Genomic DNA, 23,610 nt, shown 5'->3' with positions numbered 1-23,610 from the left:
GCTAAAATTAGCTTACGTATATTCGTGAAAGCACAGAAAGTGTTGCATTCTTGTTTTTAATTGTTCAACTGCCTCTTCGTTGTGGACTGAAGCCTACTGTGTTTTCAGCAACTCCTTTGGGTTGGCTTCCCCCCCCTCCCCCCCCCCCCCACACCTCCAGTACTGCACCTTGTGGCGCTGTTGGCAATATAAATGAAATAAATTAAATGAATAATTTGTTGTTTTTTCACCTCATTCGAGTCTTCATTGAGTGCCCACTTACATTTCCCACACGTCATCTGTGCTACTGAACCAAGGCGGGTGGCAAACTGAAATGTTATAGGTTGTGAACAGGCTTGAAGCAAAGACGCGTTTGTCGAAGGATGCACAGGACACATCTATACGCCTATGTGTGCTCCCAATGTGTTCGCTAGTACTTCCTTTGTCCTGACCTAACCTTCTCCAGCAGTAGCATACCGTGACTGATCTCCGCGGGCGTGAAATAAGCCCTGTCGCTCGTATAAAATACTTCGACCACCCAGACTGGCAACAGCACGTCAAGGAAGCACAAAACGCACAGTAGTGAACTGAAGTAAACAGACCACGGGAGCGGTGGCCAAAACTAATCGCTGCGGCGTCTGGTCGCGCGGCGCCTGCTGTCGACACCGCGCATAGCGCCGGCGCAGCCTAGCAGTACATCACACGTGCCTCTATCGCTCGCGTTTTCGGGATTGTCTTACGCTCCGATAAATTGACGCCAAGAGAGCCAAGGGAAACGCGCTCTCACCACGCCGGGTGCGTGGTAAGAGCGCGCTTGGCAGGTAACGGACCACGGAGTAAGACAAAACAGACGCTCGCCGCCTTATCAGCAGTGCACCCACTGCTCCCCGTCGCTTCGCTTGTCGCTTCGTGCCCTTGCTACAGTGCATTTCTGCAGGGCTGCTCCGTCCCGAAACAGCTCAAAGCGATGGCCCCGACCCCGGAACACATGCATTTGCATGGCGCTACCCCGTCGCTTCAAAGCGACGCCCCGTCGTTTTAGAGAATTCGGCCCTTCGTGTGAACAGACATGCTGCTACTGCGTTCCTGCCTGCCGGTCTGGCTACAGACAGAGTCTTTCAATGCTTTGTAAAACATTGAAAGACTCTGCTACAGAGCAGCGGCGGCCGCGCCCGATGCCCTCCGATCTGCGGTGGCGCCCCTCGCGGTAGCCTTTGTCCCCGTACTAAACTTGGCCGGGAGTTTCATGACCAGAAAAGCATTGAAGGACTGTGCTAGTATAATACAACGCAGCGTGCGGCTCACGTAATTCAGTGCAGCGACAGGGCACAACGACTGCTTCGCCTACGGACCGCCGGCCGGCCACTTCCGCAACTACCACCGTCGTTTGCGGCGCGTAAACGCTACGTGCGACAACGGGCGCGTACCGCTGACATCGCTCAGGGCTAGATAAAAGAGCACAGCTACCCTGAAATATCATTACGTCTGGCTAAAAAAATGGTGTCTTACGCCTTTCCGGGGCGTTTCCCAAGCGCTTATCCTAAACACGCAGAACTAGCTATGCCTGATTTGCCTGAGGCTACGCAGTGCTCGCAGCGTTTGCAGTACAAGGAAACGTAAATATGATACGCCACACCAGCACTGTAAAAAAGAAAGTCTCACCTTTCGTTCAGGATGCAAATCTGATGTCGCAAATAAAGCACTAGGCGCTTCTTTCTCCACAACAGAGGTTTGCACGAGGCTGCAGAAACGCACGTGGAAACGCTGCCAAAGGAGCCAAATAGCGGCTTGCGCTTGCGGCTTGGCCAGGCTTGGCACAAAGAAGCCATGAAAATTTACAGTCACAGTCATTCAACTTGTTACATAAATAAAAGTGTGTAGTCTAATGTGTAACAAAATGTTACAATTGTAATATTTCGTGTTAGCTTAATTATAATAATATAGTTTTTTTTACCACTTGCGCTAACTGCCGGACTGCGCAGTAGTCGGGCCATTCGGCCGCGATAAGCCCGTGTGTCCTCTCTTCTAATTTTTTTATTTCGCTATGGTGTTCCTGTAACTGCGCGGCGGGATTCCCCTTGCGCTGATTTATCGAAGCAAGAAGCAGTCGCGAAGAAGAGAGCGATAGGGGCATGTGTGCTGTACTGCTAGGCCGCGCCTGCGCTGTGCGCGGTATAGAGAGGAGGCGCCGCGGAAGCAGACGGCGCAGCGATTAGTTTTGGCCAGCGCCCTCGTGGTGCGTTTACTTCAGCTCACGGCTGTACATTGATGTTTTCAGATTCACTTGCTGGTGGCGCTCGTCAGAAGAAAACTTATTGCCGTGAACCAGGCATTGAATTTGTTTATTTATGTTTTGGTTTTACCGTCCGGGTGCGCGGGGCTGTGCTATCGGTGTCCTAAGCGAAGCGCGTGTTGCTTCTTTCTTTCTTATGCCGCACGGGTTATCTCATTTGATAGGGAGAATGTTTTGCCCTGACACCAGTGGCCTAGAATTGTCTCCATTGATCTGCAGCGTTTTCGATGTAATTCGACGGTACGAGTAGCACCCGCGCTGAAACACAAATGCCCGGATAGCAGACGCGGCGGCATTCAATTCGCCAACACTCGCCTGAGCACGTTGGCTGCTGCTTCACCGCCTGAGTATATTTTGAATTCCTAGGGGAGCACAATTTCGCTCCAATAACGTGGTTTGTTTTTTCTTCAAGACAACTGCGTCATGTTTTACTTCGTGACAATATCTCCAATGCTAACTCGATTAACATTTACGAAATTGTCTTAGAACCGGTGAAATATTTTAGGACACAATTTTATGTTTTTTTCGTAATGCAAGTAGTGCACTTTTATAGCCAACACACTGCAACACTCCTCCGTTCCTAATAACCCAGCCCCCCCTACTTTCACCGCGGGTACCTGAATTCAATATGAAAGTACTACTACTACTTTTCGAAGGATTTCGGTCCCAGTTGAATTCCTTTTTACACAAATGGAACGGAAATTATTTCGCCGCAGCTGACCGAAACCATAGGGGACTGCATACGTTCAGTAATTGTCTTTTATGTATTTTATTAACAGAAGTTTTTGGCAGTCGTCTGGAGTGCTCGCAAAGCAGTTTTGGCCCGTAGGAAGTTCATTGTCATTTACACAATTATCGTACCTGCCTCGCAATGTATCACCCGACATAAATGACATAAGGTTATCGATGCAGCCTGATCGGTATTCTCGCACGACTTCTTTTGCCTAGTAACAGCAAAGCGTAATCTTACTATGAGCTCCCTGGGCACATCAGGCGGGCCAAAGCCAACGCTTAGCGCACGACAGCATTGCAGAGATCGGAAGGCCGTGATTGGATCGTGTGTCTTCACAGTAGAGTATTCAGGAAGAGCCAGGTGGCAGACAGCGGGCACTTGGGCTTTCAAGGGAGTCTGCAGAAATCAGAGATGGAGCGCAAAATAACAAAAATTTGAAAATGGCATTTCTTATATGTTTACAATGTACGACGCTGTATGTTATTTTGACGCCCAGCAAGTTTTTCGAAAATCAGCTAAACATTTTGCGTATTTCGGCGCTATATACTGGGTTTTATTTCTAATTAGGACACACTTTAGTTCCTTCCTGCTCGTAATCTAGGCATTACTTGGTTATTGAGAGACTGGCGCTAATCTTTTGAGACTTATTTTAGTTAGGTGCCGGCGTCAGTTTCGATGGGAAAGCCTCCTTGGTGTAATGGAGACCCGCGTTACTGTATATCACGTAGTGCCAGAGTTGTGCATCTGATTTCCACAAGGCGCAGGTTCCACCTTAAGACAGGAAAACCCGCCTTCACTGCTGCGCACAATACCCATTGTCAGTCAGGTCTGCCACGGCCATGGTCCCCCCCACACGGCCACGTGTAACCATGAGCCTGACATTGTGCATCTGCCCATGTTTCCGAGGGGCACAACATGGGTATCTCTTTCAGCGAGACATCATTGGTCAGATCGGCACTATCACGCCATCCATCCTCCCACCCTGCGTTGAACGTTCACGCTGTCAAAACCTTGCCACGGGTATTACGCAACCAAGACCAATTCACGAATGTAGCGTTCGCTGTTTCTGTTTGCGGAGAAAGATGTCACCGTAGTTCAACGACATGCAACTTCGATTTATTATTAGGCCTTATATGGGTGCGATAACATTTAAATTACCGCATAAATTAAACTGAGGTACAAAGTGGATTTTGTAAACATTCTTGCAATTTTGTTGATAAAATAATTATGCTGTTTGGTAAACTTATGGCAACGTTTATTTCTTCAAAGATTTAAAACAAGAAGGCTTTAAGATACACTACCCTCTGCATACTAAGCCATTGAACTTTACCAGTGTTAGGAGCACCACTGCGTAGCGGTAGAAAAAAGTTGCTGTGATCGCCAAACGAACGAATTTCAGTGATTTCTTTCGGGTTTGGGTGTTACATTAACCACTGTACCTGTTACAGAAAAACTAGTTCTACAAAAGTAGCTTCCCTGCCAAGCAGTTTGAAGAATTGTAAAGCGCGGCAAAGTGTGTCTCAGAAATATTTCATCAGAGCTTCTGCGGTACTGTGAGCGCTCTGTACGGAGCAATGTTTACTTTGCAGCTTACGCGATGGGTACGCGACGTGTACGCGACTGGGACCCTCCACATTGTGGCTGGAGACGTTAGGTTCTATCTCTAGGTTGAACGTGAGGTTGTTGCTTTGAAATATTTCTGCGATGATGACTGGGAAACAGGCACAACTGTGGTAGCAACAGACGCCTACACCTCTATTTAGCACCACGAACGACGGTGCTGAATATAGCTACTGTGCCAGCAGAACTATTACCAGACGTTGCGCATTCCCAACGCCACCTCTTCAGTTTGTTCGTGCGCGGCTGAATATACGACAGCACGTAGGGTGTGTGTGTGAGGGGGGGGGGGGCGTAGGGGGTGGCCTATTGATTTTTTTTAAGGTGGGCTATTGTCCTGAGAAGAATTTTGCGTCCCTAACCGCGGGCCGAGGTCCAGTGTGCCAGAGTGCCCGAAATTCAAGCTCGCATTTAAACATGGATGAGTTCCCGGTGACTGTAATTCCTGGGAACTTTATACTATGCCCACAATCAATACCAAGGGTTCCAAATGATGCCTCAGACGTCTCACTTAAAGGTTCAACTAGAATGATCCGGCGTCTACATGACTGATGCGAAACCCGGAGTAAACCAAGGAAGGTGGGAAGCGAAGCAAAGCCGGTCAGCTGCGCACGAGAGGTTATTAGCCATTGCAAAAGGTAATTAATTATGTTTCAACTGTATTTAAAAAATAAGGATGGATAAAATAGGATGGGATAAAAATAATTAGGTTGGAAACGTAATTCGTTAGTGATTCATAGCAATAATTGTTAAGGCAATCTTCAAGCTGAACTACGGTTGACTAAGATAAAATATGACAGATTAAAGTGAACTATGGTAGGGACGAAAGGGTAATAAGGTAACAATTAAGTTGTATTCAGATGAGAGAGGGTATATTAGGGTAAATCAAGGCAGATATTTTAAGCCACTCTACTTGTATCTGAAGCACGCTAATGCGGGCTGACTGGGGAAAAAATTGGACAAATTTTTTTTAGGAAGCCCGGGCCATCCCCGACAGAACAGAATAGATTAGATTAAAATATTATACACAAATAGAACGAAGCATACATCAAGGGCCCAGCTCACGCCCTCGGCGAAGAAAAACATAAGTATATTAGGCGCTTCGCGCACTTAGCACACAGGTGTTGAACACACTTAAACTAAAACTTTATTTTTGTCAGATGCATTACTTAGACACATGCTAGCATTAAACAGGTAGATTGAGCTAGAATACAGTGGGAGCAAAGTGGATTAAGATGAATGATGGCGGGGTCAGACGAAAGAAGATGAACTGGATTATATTATGATTGATAAAGGTAGAATAACAACATTAGGATGAATGAAATAATTTGGATAAAGATGGAATAAAGGCGGTAAAATAGCGTGGCTGCTTTATCGACAAGTGAACGTGCATATAAAAGCACCGATAACAACAACACTCCAGGTTTTCGCTTCCAAAGCACGTAAGAGGTTTTCAGTGCCGCTAGAAATATTCGTTTTTGAGAGTGCGTCTACTTGACATCATTCTTATTTCCCCTGAGCAGCAAGAGAATGACTGCCATGATTAACTAAACAATGTTTAACATTCCAAACAGGTGCAACAAAGCATTAAACAGAACAGTACAGTGCACCGCAACGGTCTGTTCAACAATTCTTGAGCTTAAACTGGAAACCGCAAAGCAGCAGGTCAATACCACGGCTGCTGCAGCGGGCCGCCTCACGTAGCAAGACATTGATCCGGACAACCGTCCCCTCGGAGTATCGACGAGACACTTACGGGGGCCCAACGGCGGCGTCGTCATCGACAACAAACACTGAAAAGAGGGACGTCTAGACACATATATCATTAAAAAATACTACGCGAAGCTTTTCGACAATACACAGTATTTTATCTAAAAATGTACAGTGCGCGTCAGGCTTGTCTAGGGCAACCGAGCGCGCGGCCTCGGAACATGCTGGCGACGTCTGCTGATAGCTGCTGGGTTGGAGATAGCTTGCCTTTGCGGGTGCGTGGATGCAGGACAGGCTCGCGCCGGTCGTTGTTTAGCTTGGACCTGTCAAATTTGCAGACGCCACCAGCCGCGAGGTGCATGCGCTTGTGTGCAGTAGTGGCAGACGTAAACGGTGACACCGGAGATTATCACCACAGAAAGCCACGTAATCGCACAAAAGGTTGTACCGAAAGCACTCCAGTGCATTCTTGGTGCGTGCTTTTCGTTTGGTATGCGCGCGATCCAGAATACATGGAGTTCCGTGCGGTGACAGCATCGCGTCAAAGGACGCGTCCATATGGCCTGTCACCACTCATGACTGGTACTGTGAAAGAGCAGCACCCCTCGTGGGTGGTGAAGTCTGCAAATTATAGTCGCCTATGCGAAACGAGGACGGGCTCGACCCCACCCGAGATCCGCGCACGAGCGGTGGCAAGCTATCTCTAATACAGCGACTATCAGCAGATATCGCCAGCACGGACTGGAGCCGTGCGCTCGCTTGCCATATATACAAACCTGGCGCGCACTATACATGCATATACGTAGTGGAGATTGTGCGTTAAAATATATGCCACTAGAGGAGGCGGTTCCAACTTCTGGGTGGTGCAAGCCACGTTTAGTTCGTGCTATATACCAGGAGGAGCTCACCAGCGGCTTCAACAGGCCCGTGATGAAGTTGTGCGATATGTTTGCCAGCAGGACCTTGTAGCGCTGCTGACCATCACGCATCCAGGTTAGAATTTCGCTCACGATGGGGTCTGTACCGCTCGAACTGGAGGGAAGGGCAACGTTCACCGGGCAACCAGCCAGGTGAAGCAGTTCCAGCAAAGTTCCTGCACGGATGGGTGCCACAGGACTTTGTGTACCTGTTTGCATTAAGTTAACTTTGGACACCCCGTGTGGCCTTCCGTTCCCGCCAAGGAAGCCCATGTAGTTTGCATACTTTCTTTACCTTTGGTTCACGCTTTGCCGTTCTTGTGTATTCACAAACGTAACCAATCTGAATTGCTGCTCATTTTTTCCCCCTTAGCATTTTCGGAGCTCAAAACTTGCCCTGAAAGCGCGCCACTTATTGCACTGTCCTTAAAGGGGCCCTGAACGGCATTTTGAGCACACTAAATGAACTAGCGCAATCGTTAGATTGGGCCGTCCAGGTCAGCTGTGCCAAGTATTACTCTTTTACGTGCAGCGGAAAGTTCACACTTTTGTTGCAAAGTTTGTCACCCTTTTCTCACCCTTCCCTGCGGGTTTTTGCACGCCGCAATCTTCACATGTCTACGTCATCGATTCCAAGATGTTCATCATGAGGTAGACATCCTGCTGTTGGGCGGCTTTTTCACGTACTTCCGGCAAAGAGATGTGTTGTCTGCTCAGCGACGGCTCGCCGGCTGATCTGCCGGCGGAGTGCCGGAGTGCTTGGACATTTTACGACAAACGACACAAGTGTAAACAAACGTTTAACCGTTTGTATTGAATGCAACACGGCCATAACACGACATGGATATTATCTTACGTGAGTACGTACCATAAAGAAAGCCTCGAAGCCCCGAGGCACTTCTTTCTTGCAATCACAGAGGCCGCCCTGAGCCGAATGCCCGGGTTTGACGCATACATTTTATTCAACTTCAAAACAATCCAGAGATGCGTTTCGAACGAACACAACGTCACAACATGCGCTGCAAGTCTGAACCGCGATTGAGAGACGATCGGTTGCCTCCTCCTGCCCGTCGTAAATTTGGCACTCACCTCGCACCCGGTTTGCGGGGAACTTAACTCTCGCGCGCAAGCCGAGAAGGCTTTTAGCCAGGCACACTGCACCTACCCCACGCTAAGTTGAGTCGTACGTATCTCGATAAAGATAATCCAGACCATGGGAAGCACTATATACCCGCAGAAGTACAACGTCACATTTACTCGCGAAACGAACGCGTCCACAACACAGGAGGTGATGCACACACACACACAGCTTCGGCCGCTGCCCTGGCTTAGCTGCAAGCTTCGATCGGACAGTCAGCGATGTTACGACGATACAGAGCTCCGTGAGGGGGACGTGCTAACCACTTGACGAATTTAAAAACACAGTGGCAAAGAACTTGGTTCATCGGAAGCAAAAAATCTTTCCTCCATCTCGCGCTACTTGCCCCCATGTTGCCGACGCTAAACGCTAAATATTTGCATCCCGCTACATAAACACCGCGCGGGGAGTTTTAGTAGAGCGTCTCATCAGTTTTCCGTAGCGACACGCTAATGCCTACGGCGCCATCTGTCAAATGTTTTGCGAAATGACTCGCCGGCTGATCTGCTAGCGGAGTGCCGGAGTGCTTGGACATTTTACGACTATCCAAACAAGTGCAAACAAACGCCTACCCGTCAATGTTGAATGCAACACATGGGTGCAGCTCGTCAGAACACGGGTGCTCGCTGCTCGAGTGCGGCGCTGGTTTGCACTGCGCCTTTCCATTCATCGCCACTAATAAAGCGATCCGATCCAGCACGTTTTGTGAACTCGTCGGTTTGAAATGTCTTTTTCACGTGCCGCCGGTTAGAATTACCACCACCACAAAATAAGACTTGGCACCAGAGGGGCCACCTATGAGACAGCTTTTGGGATAAACAATGCGCGGTGCATCAATGGAACGAGTGCACGATCCTCCCCGTTCGGCCGCGAGTTCGCCGCTGAAAAAAGTCACGAGCCGCCGATAGCAACTGCAGCAATGTACACCGCGAAAAGGCAAGGCCAGGCCGCACACATGCGGCCAGGCCTTTCGTTTGATTTTCCAGCTTTGAGCGGAGTGCGGGATCCATGTCCATGGTGTCAACAAAGATGAAGAAGCTGAAAGAGCTTGCCCGTAGCCGACGGCAGTCTGAGGAGCGCAGTAGCAGAAGTACGTCACCTTTAAGGAGCGCAGCATCATGGGAAGGAAGGCTGACGCACCGTCAACAGCGAAGAAAAAGTTGAAAGGAGGAGGAAATACGGAGCGACGATAATCCGCGGTTTTTGATTTACAATTTCTCAGCTAGTACTCATCGCTTAAACGAAATTCTGGCAGGAGGAGATTGCTAATACATTGCTTTATTTGTTTACATGTACATCCATGCATCGGCGGAAGCTATTTCAGGACCCCTTTAAGCTATTCAGAGCCCTGACCCACTTCAACTCTGCGCACCCCCCATACGGTTCCTTTCTATGATAGCTTAGCTCAGTTTGTAAATTGCATGCTTCGTTCGCAAGAAATGAATATAGTTGGACACAAATGTGATTATAATCATGAAGCCTATTTTACATGCGAAAAACGTGTACCCAGCCGCATTTACCCACACCGATTTGTCAGAGGCGAACGGCCGCTGCATGGCACTGCCTGCGCGCACGAACAGAAGCGTGCAGCTGTACGTAGAGCTTGTCGCCATAAGCAGAAATGAAACCCTTGAGGAAGCTTCCTCAAGGGTTTCCTCATGTGTCGCTTGTCTAGACCAAGCTACACATGAAGAACAGCGGATGCTTTGTGGAGAAAAATAACGCAAGAGGCCGTCCTCTTCAGGGATAATGAGAATCAGTTTCCGGCTCGTAGACTAAGCTTAAAGTTATCTGCAAGGACAGGCTACGATGTACTCCGGTGGATGTAAATACTGTGAAACGACTAGCGCAGGCGTGTCTCATCTTAGTGGAGCAAGCGTGAGGCAGGCTCTATCTGGTTAAAGGAGTACTGACACGAAATTTCTCGCTTTCAGTTTTTATGCTGTAAAGAGCACCTTTTGGCCCAGTAATTATGAAAATCGAAGCGAAAGCCATCAGCCACCAACACAGAATTAATTATAGCACGTTTATTGCAACCAATTTCAAATTCGGTCGCCGCGCGGGAAAATGGCCGTTCGAAGGCCAGCCTGCAAGCGGGCCAGCCTTACGTCACGGTCTCAACCGTGACGTCAGGGACGTTCGCCGCATCGTCTGCTACGATTGCACATGGATCTGCTACATGGTCTGCTACGATCGCACTCGCCCGTGCAGTCGACATGTCGTCTGAATCGTCAGACTCGGATGAGTCGCTGCCACCCGACAGACAGAACAACTTTATTTGGCCAGGCGATTAGGCCGGCGATGTCTTCGCCGTCGTCCGTTTTTTAATATCACTGCGGCTCGAACCGGCGCAGGCCGTGACAGCAACAGCTTGTCGCTTGTCGCCACTCTTCTAATCAATCTGATCGCGAAAAAGAAGTTCTACATGCGAGAGAGTAGATGTTAGTGTATTGAAAAATTGTGCTAGGGGTTGTTATCAGCGCTGAATTTAAAAGCGGCGTTCAGATATTTGCCGCGATGGTAAGCCTACGCTGACCGGCAGCGGAGGTTCGGCGCTCCGGCCCAGCACTGCCGGCACCGCGGTGCGGCGAGCGGCCGAAAGATGGCGCCACCTGCGCGCTAGAATAAAACAGGCCACGGATGATGTCTTGGTCACCGATCGCTGAAACGGAAATTATCGCCAAAATAAAGATCAGTATGCAAAAAAGGGGATGATAGTGTGGTTAAAAGTTGCGTAAGGGATGGTAATTCGCAGTTGTACAGATACCGGCGATCAAATATTCACCACGATAATAAACCTGAAGTTCCCAACAGCCAAGCTTACCAGAGCAACGCCGAGCCCGCTGGCTTGGGCGACAGTTCTTGCGGCCGCCGCCGCGCACGAACTCAGTCCACGTTTAGCGCTGCATGCATCTCGTCGCGTGGAAAATAATGCATCTTGGCGTCGTCGTCGATTTGCTCGGACAGGCTTCCACGAGCAGTACTGCGCATACTGCGAGCTTGCCATAGCACAACTTGGTCGAGCACGGCGACGCGTACCGCGCGTCGCCGCGGTGCGCGTCGACATCGCGCACCGCGCGGTGCTGGCAGCGCGCTGTTTTAAGCACCAGTGCAAGGGAACACCATGCGCCGGCCACGAACTGAAGAGCAAAGACGTCGAACACGCAAAGTGCGCAAAGTTTACAAGCATTGCTCCCACACCTACACCCACGTGTCCTGTCCAAACGAACACCACCGACAACAGCAGCGCGCAGCGCAGGATATCGTTTCCGGTTCCAAAAACGACTACATGACGTCACCCTGAACTGGCTAGACACGCAGGCCAATGTTTCGTCACGCCGAAAGCGATTTCGCTAGTGCTGCCGATTTGTGGAAGCTCGCGGTCTGGACAATCAAAATCGATTTTACATGTGATTCCGGCCTCGGATCGCTGCAAAAATTTCTGGGAGGCATCTGTACAAACTACTGAAGCCAATTATATCATTTTTTGGCGTCAAAATTTGGTGTCAGTACTCCTTTAAGTAGGGCGCGCAGCTCAACATAATTCGCTCCTACAGTGACAGGTGCCTAACAAGTATGTATTTTTTGTAAGCGCACTTTCAATTATCATCAAAATGGTGTTGAAACCGTGGCTGAATTTTCGCATGCCTGTCCTCTTCCAACCTTTGGAAAAGCCTGTCTTATCGCAGAGGAGAGTGAGCTTTCTGTATACGCAGCTAAGTGGTTGTTCAAGCCAGAAGAGATATATTTTACAATTTACCTACTTCAGCCCGGAGGTAACCTTTTGGAGCAAGGGTAGCCGTCTGCATGGGTAGCGTTTACGTGTAACTCTGTTTTCATCGGTAGCGGTTGCGTTAGTCTGAAATAAATATCGGCTGAGGTATACCTAGCTTCAGCGCTAGGTCATTGTATCAAGACACATAATCAAAACACGCGGTGTTTCATCTAGACAATATAGTGTTCCCATAAAGTAAGTTACTTTATCTTAATATTTTTGAATACGTTCTATTATGACTTAGATTTTTAAAGGAGGAAACCTAAGTTAATAACGTAAACGGAAAGAAACAGGCGGTGATTTTAGTCACGCAGACGTTTTCTATGGTCTCATAACCCTTCCCCCCCACCTCCATATTGTTTTAAATGTGAAAGCTGCGAACGATATAATTCTGTGACGTGATAGCGACGTTCATCCTGCTCGAATTCGTGTGGGTGGGAGAAAAAAAATATTACGAAACCGGAGAATGTATACAATTTCTTTAGTGTAGCAACAGCTGTGCACACAAAATGAGAAGTATGTATGCGCCAGCCAACCTGCAGCCATTGCACTGATGTCGCTGTAGACAAAGGTAACCTGGTAGGGACCCTGGCAGAAGTCGGCCAATGCATCGCCGAGGCTGGAGTAGCGGTGCCCAGATCCTGCACATGTGTGAAACGAGGCAAATTTAAATTGAAATGTGGTTTCGTAGGTCACAAAACACGCGTCTTCAATTACCGACAATTACATGCTCAAACCAGCATCGTTTTGGCGCCCTGCCTGGCAATGCAAGTTTCGTGCCTATATTATGCTCTACACGTTGAACAAGCCCTTTGTGTTAAGCACATGCTGAATTTTAGAGTTTAGTAATAGGGATTGCACAGGCACGAGGAACATTGCATCACAATAACGACATCATTATCAGCTTTACGTCCGGGTGCACATGTATACCTTCCTCGTATTGTTTCATTTAAAACTCGAAAACAGGAACATAATCCGCTCCATGGGCACTACCTTCACCGGCATAGCTCCCTTCGGCTTCTATGCCGTGCACCATACACTGTTATAAAGAGAAGCTGGATTGCCTTTCCCTCCACTTTTCCAGCGTAGCTGGTGCTGGGGTGGTCTTGCTCTCACGTGGTCTGGGTTGCTTAAAGGGCTGTGTTTCTTACAAAGCCACCAAATGTCACTTGGCTCCACAAATTTCGGCCTGCAAGCGGTATAGAAACTTCTCACAGATTATACGACGGTGCGCGCTTGGGCTGCCGTCTACACATGCGGGCTGGCCACGTACGCAGAGGGAGCACGTTAAACATGCGCCAGCCAAATGGCTCGAAAGCGTCAAATCGTCTTCAAAGACCGAGCGCGATACAAGCATTGCGCGGACAAAACCTATTAGGTGCGCAGTGATGCCTGGTGCACGTTGCAAATGTATGCTGGCTCGAAGACGGGAGTTACATGGCAGCCGTGAGTGGCAGCCGTGAAAGTGTACGACACCCGTGAGCGCTACGGCCACAAACCAGGCGTTGCAGAGCGATGCCTGGTGGCGATGCAAGACAAGCATCGTGGGGAGCACTACGACCTTAACGGACAGTTGGAACAGAATGCCCAACGCATGGTCGTGTCAAACGTCCCGGCGTCCATCCTCCTCACTACCTGCACAGCGATCGTGGAGGAAGGTGCCATTGCTATTTCGCTCACCCAGCGCCCCCCCCCCCCCCCTATTCGTCCAATCTGACTCTCAGAAGGCCAGCCGCTACTTCATTTGCGGTAATATCTCTCCCATGGTCTTGCAAATTCCCATCAAAAACACTCCATCCGACATCATGACACCGTTTTGGACAACACCAGCTCACATACGAGTGGGCGCTATAGTGAAGTGACTCCCGTCCGTGCTGGCGAACTTGTTGACCGAGTCGCCATTTTCACTACGGCTACCTGCGATGCCTCTGCATGCAATCCGAAGTGCCTCCAAAAAACAGAAGACATTGTTGTGCACTACCGCCTCCTCAGTAGCCGGTGCCCACCCCGCACCCGCGCCTGTCCTCGCAGGCAGCCCACATGCTGCGCATCCTACAAACACGCACTTTCCCACATCGAACTCTACTGATATATACTCACCCGCACCTCTTTACGACCGCCCCTGCCAGGTTTGGGGGACTGGACCCTCACTACCATTCCCACTTAGAATTTCCCGCACACCCCACCTCCTACTCTCCCCTTACATATAGAAGCAGATGTTGCGCGGCGCGGCGGAGTCATATCGAGTATACCTCCCGTGGCCTGGCGGTCGCGGCGGCTCTTTCTCTTAACCCAGTTATCGACGGGCACGTGCAAAAATTTCTATCCGTGCTGCTAGAACTCCAATAATGAGGTAATAATGCTAACATAATTACTGTATACAAATCATTGAAAGCTTCACTATTCGGCGATTACCATCTATGGCGTGGGATGCGCCAATATTTATAATCTTTTATTCTGCAGGCTCGCTTGACTTGATTATAAAAAAAACATGCACCCCTTAGTTTAATGACGATGATGGTTGTACGCGAAGCATTCTCGGGGTGGATTCTTAGGTTGTCATTTGAGTTAAGACTGAGTTTTGACCATCTCGAAATGGAGCAATAATTGTTCATTTTGTTTAGTTTTGTTTCTCATTTTGTAATCAACTCATTTGTATGTGTACATAGTTTTAAATATGTGTTGTAAATATTGTTTCCTACATTGACATGAAGTGCAATAAATACCATGTAGAAAACCAAGAAAAAAAAGAATAGAAATGAGGCAACCAGGTAGACGACGGCATCATAACGCGAGAGATTCAGCTTCGATTCCGGCACTGAAGCGTTTTGTTTTATTCACCTTACCTCCGATCATGCACCATGATCGTCAGAGAAAGTTGGCTTTGCGGCGCGGCGTTTTCGCGAAACAGACGCCACAAGTGAGAACACTTGAGGTTCACTTTTGAAAATGGCTGCGCATGCCTTTTTTGGGCTTCTCAGAGTGACCCTAGGAGTGATTATAAATATTGCCTAATTCTGACTTAAAGCCTTAATTAGTGTTTTAGAACGGCAATTTGACGGTCTTATTTACATTATTTTCAACCAGATGTCCTTGCTAACGCATAATCTTCCTTCACGGCATCGACACCGCCTAATTGAGACACAGGTTTGTCGGCATTGCGGATAGTTGGGGCCCGCGGTTTGACGAATTACTCGCCGGTCTAAAGTATATATTTTCAGCAATGAGCGGACAAACATTGCAAGTAAACCTTCAAAAGCCGAATATTATTGCAAAATCACATGGCAGGTCAGTGTGATTTTTATGTGGTAGCTCGCAGAGAGGCCCCGAATAAGGCATGGTAGTTTTTCCAAGCAATGCACGTAAACAAAAGCTGCTGGCTTTTGCTGAAAGGGAAACGTGTCATTACCTGCCTTGAACGGTAAAATATGGACACAAAGTTCACCAACTGCACTTTTATGTTTCAGTGGGCTAGAAAGAGGAACACAAGCATACAAATCAGGGAAGCTTGCGTTCTTTAGAGAGAACCTAAACCCGGTAAGAAGGGCCTGGAAGATCTGTCCATGTGTTCAATTTAGAGGTAAAAGCATTGCACGCCTTCCACCGGGAAGCACCGCGCCAACTGAATGTCCATCGTCTGTACCTACTTGTGGTTCCAGTGACAGGCATTGCCACCAGGAAGGCAGCGACTTGTAGAGCCAGGGAGACATGCCGTGCCGATTCAAGCATCCGAAGCTTGAGCTTTCTTCAGAGCTCAGAGCGGTATAGTTGACGCTAAAGAAATAGGATAACCGGTTCTGCAGGCGTCTGTCAGTAGAGTGTGACCACGCGAGTTTTTGACGTGCGCATGTTTCAAAGCAATTTCACTGCCAAATCAATTTCTGTGAAATGATGGTAGTCACGGGACTGATGTTCAAGATTCACAACGAAGCACCTATCTAATGGCTCCTCGGTGGCTTCACGCAATGGGGGTAGATAGCTGCAACATTTCATTAGGAAGTCGAGTCCAGCGTTGTCACGCTCAGGACGCGTCTCAAACCACGGCAGCTGAACATAAGAGTAGCAGGCCCTCGCTGGCGACTCCTAACGTGGTATCCTGTTGACAACCATAATTTCACTGAAAAGGCGTAAATCATAGATGTCAGTCTTCGCGGCTTCACACGCATTGTTCTGTCTGGCGTGTTCCAAATCGATTTTCCATCGGGAAAATATGTCTGCAGTAGCAACAAATGGCGAGGCTGGTGTCGTTCCGTGCGCCCACCACATGACGACTAAGAATTCAAAGAGCCAATAAATCGATAGCGGGTATTTTTGGCAGCCCATATTCTGGTGTTCCCAATGACGTCAAAGTTTATTTGTATAAAACCATTTTCACCGCATCCTTTATGTAGTGAGGCATTTTTACGTAATTCAGTATTTGCGTTCAGATCTTTGAGAGACAATTTTTAGCACTTCGTGTCAGCTTGTGGACTTACACCACTCTCGCTTACTTCAATCCGATAGAATGTGCTTGCAGTTTTTGTGCTCAGAGGTATGCGTTCTCATCGTTTGCTACTTTCTAAGCCGAAACCACTCGTGTTCAATAATATTATGACCTCTAGAGGCTCTAAATATTCTCGAGATGCGTCCCACCATAAAGTAATTCTTAATGGTCAGGGTAATTTGTCTTTGCCAATTTGCATGCAACACCTATTGCTTCTCGCTCCAAAAAATGTAAAACTACCCTATCATTTCTACTTGGAGGCCAATTTATTGATCTAACGGAGTTTGCGTGCTGCAGAAAAGACAGGGCCGTGTTTAAAACTCATTCGCTTCTAGTGGCTGGAACCGGACGTTGTAATTCGCCAACTGCAAGCTAAGGCCATATTAGGCTCTCAGTTCCGAGGCCACTGCGAAATGCCCACCATAAAAACAGAAGCATTCCGTCGTCTTTTTTTTATTAGGCCTCACTTGGCGCTCGTTTGTAGGCGTCTCAAGCCTTCGCACCAAAAGAATTCAGGCTCAAAGGGAGAGTGTGCGGATGCCCAAAACGTGCCGGCATCGGAGCGTGCCGGAATGCGGGTTTGCCTGAGTTGGGTTGCGCTGTGGTTGCATCTTGGGTTGCGCTGGGTCTGCAACGGCAAATTGGGCGACAAAGGGACGGGGACGAAGTTTGCAGGATATGAGAAGTTTTAAGGGGCGTACGCCACCCCGTCGCGGGCTTGGAAACGTACGTAGAGGACGAGTTCTAGTCGGCGATGCATCGTCTTTCACAGGAGTTGAACGAAACATCCTCACCCATAAATGTACACGAGGCGGTGACGGTGACGGGACGGTGAGAGTTAAGGCTGTGTGAGTGTGCTCTTGCACCATTAAGTTCTGAACTAGCACCCTCCCCCTAAACATCGCCAACACCCCTTAAGGGGATATATTCTATTTATAAAAGAGCACGAAGATCGCCCACCACCTAAAATCGATGTCTTTAGCGCCGATGAGTGAGCAAAACAAGCGGGAATCAGTGATTCCCGTGTTGATGAGGGCACTCATTTGTCCTTTTTGCCCATAACAGGGAAGTTCGCCCACCTTTTCTTTTTTTTTTTTGTTCTGCGTATCTCGCAGTTTTGGTTAGCGGTACGGATACTTTTTTGTATTTTTTCGCACCTGACCTGGAAGTTGGCCTATTTCGTGTTTTTCACTGCGTTCTTTTGCAACTTTATGACTGATTATTTAGTTCCGGTCGAACATACTATTTTACTTCCTCATGAAGAGTTTATCATTACGGCTGGAAGCAAAGAAGGTAGATACCCCAACCATGCGCTGTTTATGCGTAAAACAGAAGCAAAAGAAGGTATATGCAACGCCAGAGCGGAAACACGCGGGCAACCTTTTCTGAAGCTTTCGGAAGCGACGTTTTTACACCGACCATCAAGCGTAGCCATTGTTACCCTAACGAACGTTTTCTTTAAGCCCGCACGGTTTGTAGCCTGACATAGGCTAGAAAGCAGGAGTTGAAGTTTGGAAATTCTCTTCAAAAAAGTTGAAAAAGCTTGCACTACGTCGCGCAAGGCTTCAAACATGATGGAGCTGGAGGATTTTCTTATATGTAAGCAAGGAAATCACCCCGCATGTAACCATCACGTATTGCATTGGGTTTAGAATTGTTTATTTACGCGTTCCGTCGTCGCTTATAACTGTCATAGTGGTATAGCCATCGCCGTATCCGTCGATATCGTCGTCTTCCCCATGCGTGACTGGCGAGTCCGGATCGTTTTATCCGCAGGCTTCCTCAGTTCTGCCGAAGTGGAACGCGTCAGCACCCGCCAAAACCGGCGGTGAGAGGCTTCGCCGACGGGGGGGCTCCTGCAGCGCGAGCCGTCTTGTGGTCCCCCTGGGGCTCGGATGAACGTGGACTGTTTGCTTGGTGTCTTTTTGCAAGCGCAACGGGCAAACCTGCACGATGCCGGGCGGGCGCTCCTCGGGATGCGCGTGCTGACGTGCGCGGTAAAAGGCGGGACTGACTATGACCCGGGGTTTTCAGATGCCGCCGCACACATTACGGCCAGCAACAACAGCTCCGCTGTTAAAAATGTGGGTAAGAGAATGCCCGGCGTGTTTCCGTCTCCAAAACGCTGTAACGCCAAAACTTCCGTTGACGTCAAACAAAAATAAAAAAACAAAAAAACAAATACGCAGAAGCCGTCTCTGCATTAAGTAGTAATAAGGATAATCATAAAAAGTAAAAATATTGCTGCGCGTGTAAGCATTTGCATCGAAACGTTTCACACATTAACGAAAGTGGGGCGGATGCGCCACGAGCGCCGACTAGTGGTAGAAAGCACCCGTAAAAAAAAAAAGAAACAATGGCGTCTTCTGATGTGCGCGAATTGTCCACGAAGTTTGTGTAGCACTGTTACGAATGTAGTGCATCATAAGGCTCTAAAGTCGTCTGCACTGTGTGTGTCTTGCCAAGTCGTCAGTTGTACGTGAGGAAGTCGTGGTGGGCTGTTTTTACTCGGAGCGTCGTCACCTATCTCCTGCCGAGAACGTCCTGGCTTCATTTGTTGCTGGTGTGTTGTGTGTCTGTAGCAGATATCAAAAAATATTAATAATAAACACCGGGCGAGCGCGATCATCGTACAGGAGGCGATGGCGCGCGGCTTGTGTTTACATTCTCGAGTGACAATGGTTGTGATGGTTGTGATCGCATTGTTTTTCAGCAGTGTGCCAAGCTTTTCACATGGACCATTTCAGTGCGGTTGCTTGCCCCGAGGCCCGTCGCCGAAGCTGTAATTATCGATGTAAGTATTAAGGGTATTTACTAATTAACAGTGAGCGGTAGCGGTATGGTAAAAATGCACACAGACTGCCTTCACTGCGAGTTGTGAGCCGGGAACGCTGTTTGGCGTTCCGCCTGGACGGAACGATATAAGCAAGGGCTTTCTCGAAATCCCCGTCACCTTATCTACGCTTGATAAAGAGCGCATCCTGCACCTGTAGTAACTATTTGTAGTCAAGTTCACGCACAAAAACACACCCTCCGAAAAAGTTGTAGTTCTGGGTATTGCATTTCTGAAATGCAAGGGCGGAAAGTACATTGCACGATTTCTTTCTCAGCCAGCTAACAAACGGTGATATAATCGCAGGAATAATATTGGAATAATACTGCAGCATCTGAGTTGGGACCATTTTTGAAGGGGCCGTGCTCACATTTATCGAAATTTCTATTTCCCCAGAACGCGTATGTGTCAAAATTGGAAGGTTAGCAGCAAAAGTAGATAAAGAGAGCGTTAAAATTAAACTGCTCCTGTTGACTGTCATTTGCGAACGGTTTTGTTTATTGTCCGTACCATGTAACAGTGGTTCAGAGACCAGAGTCACGTCATTTTGTTGGTACAGTGTAGGGTATGGGGCATCTCATAGCACCATTCCCTAGTAGGCTGCATTGCAGGTGCTTAAAATATAAATTATAGCCTACATCTGAGAATGTAATTCCCAAAACCTGTGTCACTGAGATCATGCAGGTGCCATTGACAAAACTTTTTTCACTTATTCTCTACAGCTCCAATGCCACTATCTACCACCAGCTCAGCTCCAATTTCTAAAATTTCAGTAACTGGCGACAGTGCCAGTGTTTCAGTAAACTACTTATGTGCTTTATTGCCGCTTTCCAGTTTTCGCTACAATTTGCGTAGACTTTTTGTCCCATTGCAATTTTTGAGGTGAAGATGTGTGCTAGCATTCTCTTTTTCTTATATTGATTTGATCCATCGTGTGGGGACACAAACCAAAAAAAAAAATTGCACTTTCCAGCCACCTCATTGCATAGAGGTGATTTCCTGTACAAGCTGGGTCAACTTTTCAAGTGTAGTCACACGCCAGGAGCATCTTCTAGTGGTAACAAGGGCCGAGCACCAGGCTTGTACCTATTTTCTCAATAGGTGCCCGGCACCACCAAGGCACACGAATGCACATGGTGACTTCCACAGCTACGCTGCACTCTACTCAGTAACCGCCTGTGGTAGGACATGCCGCCAGACTCTTCCTCCCTTCGGCAATGCGGTGTTGTAGAAGGCCGGGGCCCCACCAGATTGACAAAGGTCGGAAGCCCCTCACAAGGGTAAAGGCAGCTTTCCAGGTGTGAGTTATCCTTTCACAGGTCCGCACTCGACCAGGGACACCTGTACCCATTAAAGAAACCAGTGGGTGCCCGGCAGTGCACAGATTCGAACCAAGTACTTCCCCCATATGAGGCGAGTGCAGTACCTCTGAGCCATCGCTGATGAGGCATAGCCACATTACGTTTCTGCAGTGCACTGCAGAAAAGTTGTGTCCACGTAATCCAGGAACACATTGATCGCCAGACTCATAGGGTTTTCTGCAGAGGGTTTTCTGACACCAGTGCTTAAGGCGGTTGCAGACTGCCTCCGTATCAAGTTTAAAAGGCAAAACGAAAGTGCAGAGGCCCGATGAAAACAAGGTGAAAGTGATGCCGTATCTTCATAAGCCGTCGCACAACATAAAGAAAATTACTTCATGGCGCAGTGTTTGAGTAGTGTTTTCCGCACCATGAAAGCTGTCCAGGCTGTGCACGCACATTGAAAATGCCAATACTGGGAGAGCTGGCAAAGGTCATGGTGGAGGTGTGGGTCCTATACAAAAATTACACTGTTGTGTTCATGAGAAGCACTAACTTCACAGTCTCAAGGCCTGGCATGTTCTCTCACCGCGGCTTCATGGCTGTAAACAAGAGGTGTGCTTGAGAAGAAGCGGCTTTACAGCCCGAGGGCCTCACACGAATCCATTCCAGCGTACTACATAAGTCTGAAATTCTTGCCGTAGCCTTCTAGTCGGAAGCAACAGCCCACCTCTGCAAAAGAGCAACATTAGCACCTCGAAGGACTGACATCAAACCATTGCAACGTGCTGGGCAACTGGTTCCTATTCTTACTGCAGCTGTACAGCCAGAATATTCTTGAAATGCAGCAACATGAAGCGCCAAGGTCCTGAACTATTCTGATATGACGCATCATTTTCTATTCTTACCGCAGCTGCATAATCAGATGCAACTGTGCATGCTTGAAAATCAGTGACACAGCACTCTGAAGCCTCTCCAACTCGTCATAGTTGCTAGAACAATAATAACTTCCAAGTGTATGGAAGAGGTGTTGAATCTAAACAAAGTAAAGATTTATGGGAAGTCTCTGAAAAAAATTGTCCCACTTGGTAGAATAATGGCTCTATCGTTGTAAGGGGACGCTGGACACCTGACTGTTTGCCAATACACTTTGTAAACTCTTTTGGAAAAATTTATACTCTACTGTTAAACTGCACAAGCACCAAAATGTAATCATGAAACTCCAGCCATCACTATGAAGCACAATTTCAAAAGCACATTTTTATTGCTCACGAAGGTCATTCTACAAACTCTGAAGAAAAATAAAGGAAAGATAAATTGCTGGGTTCATTCCTCAGAAATGCACTGCACAATTCCAAAATAACTTTAATAGCTGACGACACTTCAGACAGAATCCAACACTGCCAACAAAATAACGGCAATTTGAGATCAGTACACCCTTAGTCGGCCCCTTTTATGCCACCTTCATTAGCAACGGGAACAACGAACCAGCAGCGTAGCAGGCATAATAAAACACTGCGTGTATGTGGATTTTTAAAATCAATTTATCAAAAACACGTGAAGTAATGCCGCGGGGCCACATACTTTCAGATTTCTGCAATGGCGGGGTCCAAATCCAGCAATGTCTTTGGTTCCTTTTTATAACTTGTAAAGAATACTACTGTAGTGTCCTATGTAGTCGCGCCGTCATTCCGTACTCCGGAAACACAGCCGCGTGTGGAAATTGCAGCGCACAAAACTGACAACTGTCTACCTCCGTAGCCCGCGGTTGAACCTGCTTCACGTGTGGCCACCTCGAGGTCACTTTCAACAGTACTGTCGAAGTTTGCGTCGCGGGCGTGGAAGACGCCCGGCCTGAGTCGCCGAAATTGTTCCACAGGAAGACGCTGAGAGTGTCATGAACATTCTTACTGTTCACACGGATAATTAAGCGTACGGGTGTCTACTTTTATGTCGGGGTTCAACCTGTTTCTCTGGCATCACCCCGGCGCATCATAAAATTTTTAGTGGACACTGGCTCAGCTGTATCGATAATGGGAGAACAAAGCTTTCAAAACCTATTCAGAGACCAAGTTGAGCTGAAGAAATCGCAACCAACATTACTGGATTTTTCACGTCGAAAAATTCCTGTGCGTGGACAGTTCCCTGCCCTCACTGTGCACAAATCGGAAACAGCTGTAGTGACCTTCCACATTACCCAAGGTGGAACATCACTTCTGGGTATTGATGCCGTACAAGCTTTTGGTCTCCAGATTGTGGGCACAGAATTACACTGCCTTACTATGGCGAAACATTGACACAAACCAAGTAAAACGTTGACACAAGGCCCCAAAATGCATCCACAGCACTCAAACAAGTTGTCACCGCCCACCACGAAACCACATGAGTCTGAAGAAATAGTCTCTGCTGACGTCTGTACATCAAGATGAACTGAGACAAGCGACAGTGGAGGATAACACTCTCCGAAAAGTTTCCCGTTACGTGCAGACATCGTGGCCGCCCCGCAAGAATCGGGCACCTAAGCTGACCCCATACTATGAAGTCCGAAAGGAGTTGACAGCAGTTGATGGCATGCTCTTCCGTACTAAGCGCATCGTAGTTCCTGTCACTCACAGCGACTTTTGCCCAGCTGGCTCACCAATCCCACCCTGGTATCGTGAAAACCAAACAATGCCTACGAGAGAAGTATGATGGCCAGGGTTAGGCAAACATGATGAAACAGCTATCCGCAGTTCCATTTGTCAGCACACGGAAAAAAGTGCCAAGATCTCACCCTCACCACTTCAGCCAATTCCTCTCCCTGACAAACCTTGGGACAAGATAGCTATTGACGT

The 23,610-nt window shown here is 48.0% G+C and overlaps 1 protein-coding gene across 1 annotated transcript in view; it reads right to left on the bottom strand.

Annotated features, from left to right (window-relative positions):
• LOC144166943 (uncharacterized) overlaps positions 1 to 23,610 on the bottom strand; it is a 101,136-nt gene that overhangs the window by 48,962 nt on the left and 28,564 nt on the right. The window contains exons 7-9 of the mRNA XM_077696378.1: positions 12,699 to 12,803; positions 7,241 to 7,425; positions 1,642 to 1,743 (exon numbers count right to left, since the gene is read on the bottom strand). Of these exons, the coding sequence (XP_077552504.1) occupies positions 1,642 to 1,743; positions 7,241 to 7,425; positions 12,699 to 12,803 (392 nt within the window). The remainder of the gene's footprint in view (positions 1 to 1,641; positions 1,744 to 7,240; positions 7,426 to 12,698; positions 12,804 to 23,610) is intronic.

The sequence above is a fragment of the Haemaphysalis longicornis genome, unplaced genomic scaffold, assembly GCF_048455015.1.
Source record: "Haemaphysalis longicornis isolate Haplotype H1 unplaced genomic scaffold, Haemaphysalis longicornis Haplotype H1 scaffold_2, whole genome shotgun sequence".
In the NCBI taxonomy this organism is placed as follows: domain Eukaryota; kingdom Metazoa; phylum Arthropoda; class Arachnida; order Ixodida; family Ixodidae; genus Haemaphysalis; species Haemaphysalis longicornis.
Note: the sequence above shows the minus strand (reverse complement) of the source record. Positions and strands in the feature narration are given on the sequence as shown.